The sequence below is a fragment of the Halyomorpha halys genome, unplaced genomic scaffold, assembly GCF_000696795.3.
Source record: "Halyomorpha halys isolate HHAL.00 unplaced genomic scaffold, Hhal_1.1 Scaffold270.1, whole genome shotgun sequence".
NCBI classification, from domain to species: domain Eukaryota; kingdom Metazoa; phylum Arthropoda; class Insecta; order Hemiptera; family Pentatomidae; genus Halyomorpha; species Halyomorpha halys.
The window spans coordinates 415,287-416,991 of record NW_027105226.1 but is presented as its reverse complement, the minus strand read 5'-3'; the positions used below and the strand labels follow the sequence as shown (position 1 = coordinate 416,991).

At 33.9% G+C, this 1,705-nt stretch overlaps 1 protein-coding gene across 5 annotated transcripts in view; it reads right to left on the bottom strand.

Moving 5' to 3' along the window:
- LOC106680610 (piwi-like protein Siwi) overlaps window positions 1–1,705 on the bottom strand; it is a 63,734-nt gene that overhangs the window by 42,044 nt on the left and 19,985 nt on the right. For all 5 annotated transcript variants that reach the window (XM_067049602.1, XM_067049607.1, XM_067049599.1 and 2 more), the window contains one exon: window positions 1,335–1,517. In XM_067049602.1, coding sequence (XP_066905703.1) covers window positions 1,335–1,517 — 183 coding nt within the window. The remainder of the gene's footprint in view (window positions 1–1,334; window positions 1,518–1,705) is intronic.

Below are 1,705 nucleotides of genomic sequence, written 5' to 3'. Positions count from 1 at the left end.
AATTGCCAGTCTCAAGAAAGAAATTTAAAGATTATAAATAAATTCAGAGATATTTAAGGCACTAAGATTAATAGGAATTGAGGACAAATATATTAAGATAATAACAGAGCTTTATAAGGAGATGAAAGCATATGTTATGACTGAAAGGAAAGGACAAAGCTTTGATATTGAGAGGGGTGTGCGACAGGGTGAATCACTATCCCCAATTCTGTTTGTTCTTGTGTTGGAGATGGTGTTCTGGCATCTTGGATGGGAAGAAATAGGCATCAAAATAAACGGGAAATGGCTGAGCAACCTACGTTTTCCAGATGATATTGTGCTCTTTGCAAAAGCTATGGAACAACTGAGAGAAATGATGAAGCGGCTTCTGCCATTGTGTGAAGAGGTTGGTCTATATCTGAAATACTAGAAGACGAAACTTATGACAAATGGCGTAAAGGAGGAGTGTGAAATTAACAACCATAAGTTGGCATATGTTGAAGGATATATTTATCTGCGTCAATTAATATCATTCACGGACAGAGGAGCAAAAGAGATCCAGAGGAGTTTGGCACTCAGTTGGACAAAGTTTTGGTTCCTCAGGCATATAATGAAGGGAAAAACAAGTATTGACCTTAAAAGGCAGGTCTTCAATTCAATAGTTGCCTTAGCCCAGTGGTCACTAATGGATGCCAAGCATGGTCACTAATTATAGCTTAGGAGAGGAAATTACAGGTGTGGCAAAATAATATTTGAAGAAGCATTGTGAACGTGAGGAAAAGAGATAGAATAAAAAATGGTTGGATCCAGAAACAGGACTCACTGACGATGACAAGATTGAGTAAATGGAAATGAGCAGGGGATCTCCTTCAAAGCGAAGATAAAGATGGTCAAAAATTGCCACAGAATGGAATCCATACGATCTTCAAAGAAGAAGAGGACGTCAAAAGAAAAGATGGAGCGATATGTTCAAGAGGATGGTAGGTGGAGAGCTGCTAGGGACAGGGATGTCTGGAAGAAGAAATGGAAAGAACTCTCCTCCCAACAGGGCTAGTCACCCCGGGAAGTGCTGACTATTACTCCCGAAAGGGAAGGTCTATGCAGGAAAGGATACATAAGAGAAGAGAGGGAGGAAGAAGAGAAAATTGATAGAATTCAATGTTTTGTCAACTATTATATATAAATTTATTTATTTTTTTCCTATCTTCTTTAAATGTATGTATTATATTTTGTAATGATTTAATTTAAATGCATAAATAAAAGGCTATTTTCATTTCATTTCATTAGAAAACAATTCAGGTTTATTAAAAGCTAATTTAAACAACAGAAATTAAAAAGATTAAAAAGATACTTACACTTTTCCTAGCATCAAAATATTCACGCCCTACAAGCTGATACTTCATGTCATCCATGCAGTTACGAAGGATAATATTAAATAACTGAATATATTGATAATCTCCGACTAACATTTCATTAGTAAACCTTATAGTCATTGTAATTTTCACATCATCATGTCTTTTAGAACATAATTCTATCACCTGGAAAAAAAAAAAATTATATATATTGTAATATGCTCTTTTTGAGAAATAATATATTTTGATGTATAAAGGGTTATTAATATGTTTTATTTTATATATAATTTTAATATTGTTATTTTAAATTATAAAGCAAGCTAACCAGTTTTCTTTGTCTAAAAGAAATACGTTGTATTCCAAACAAAGCCAAG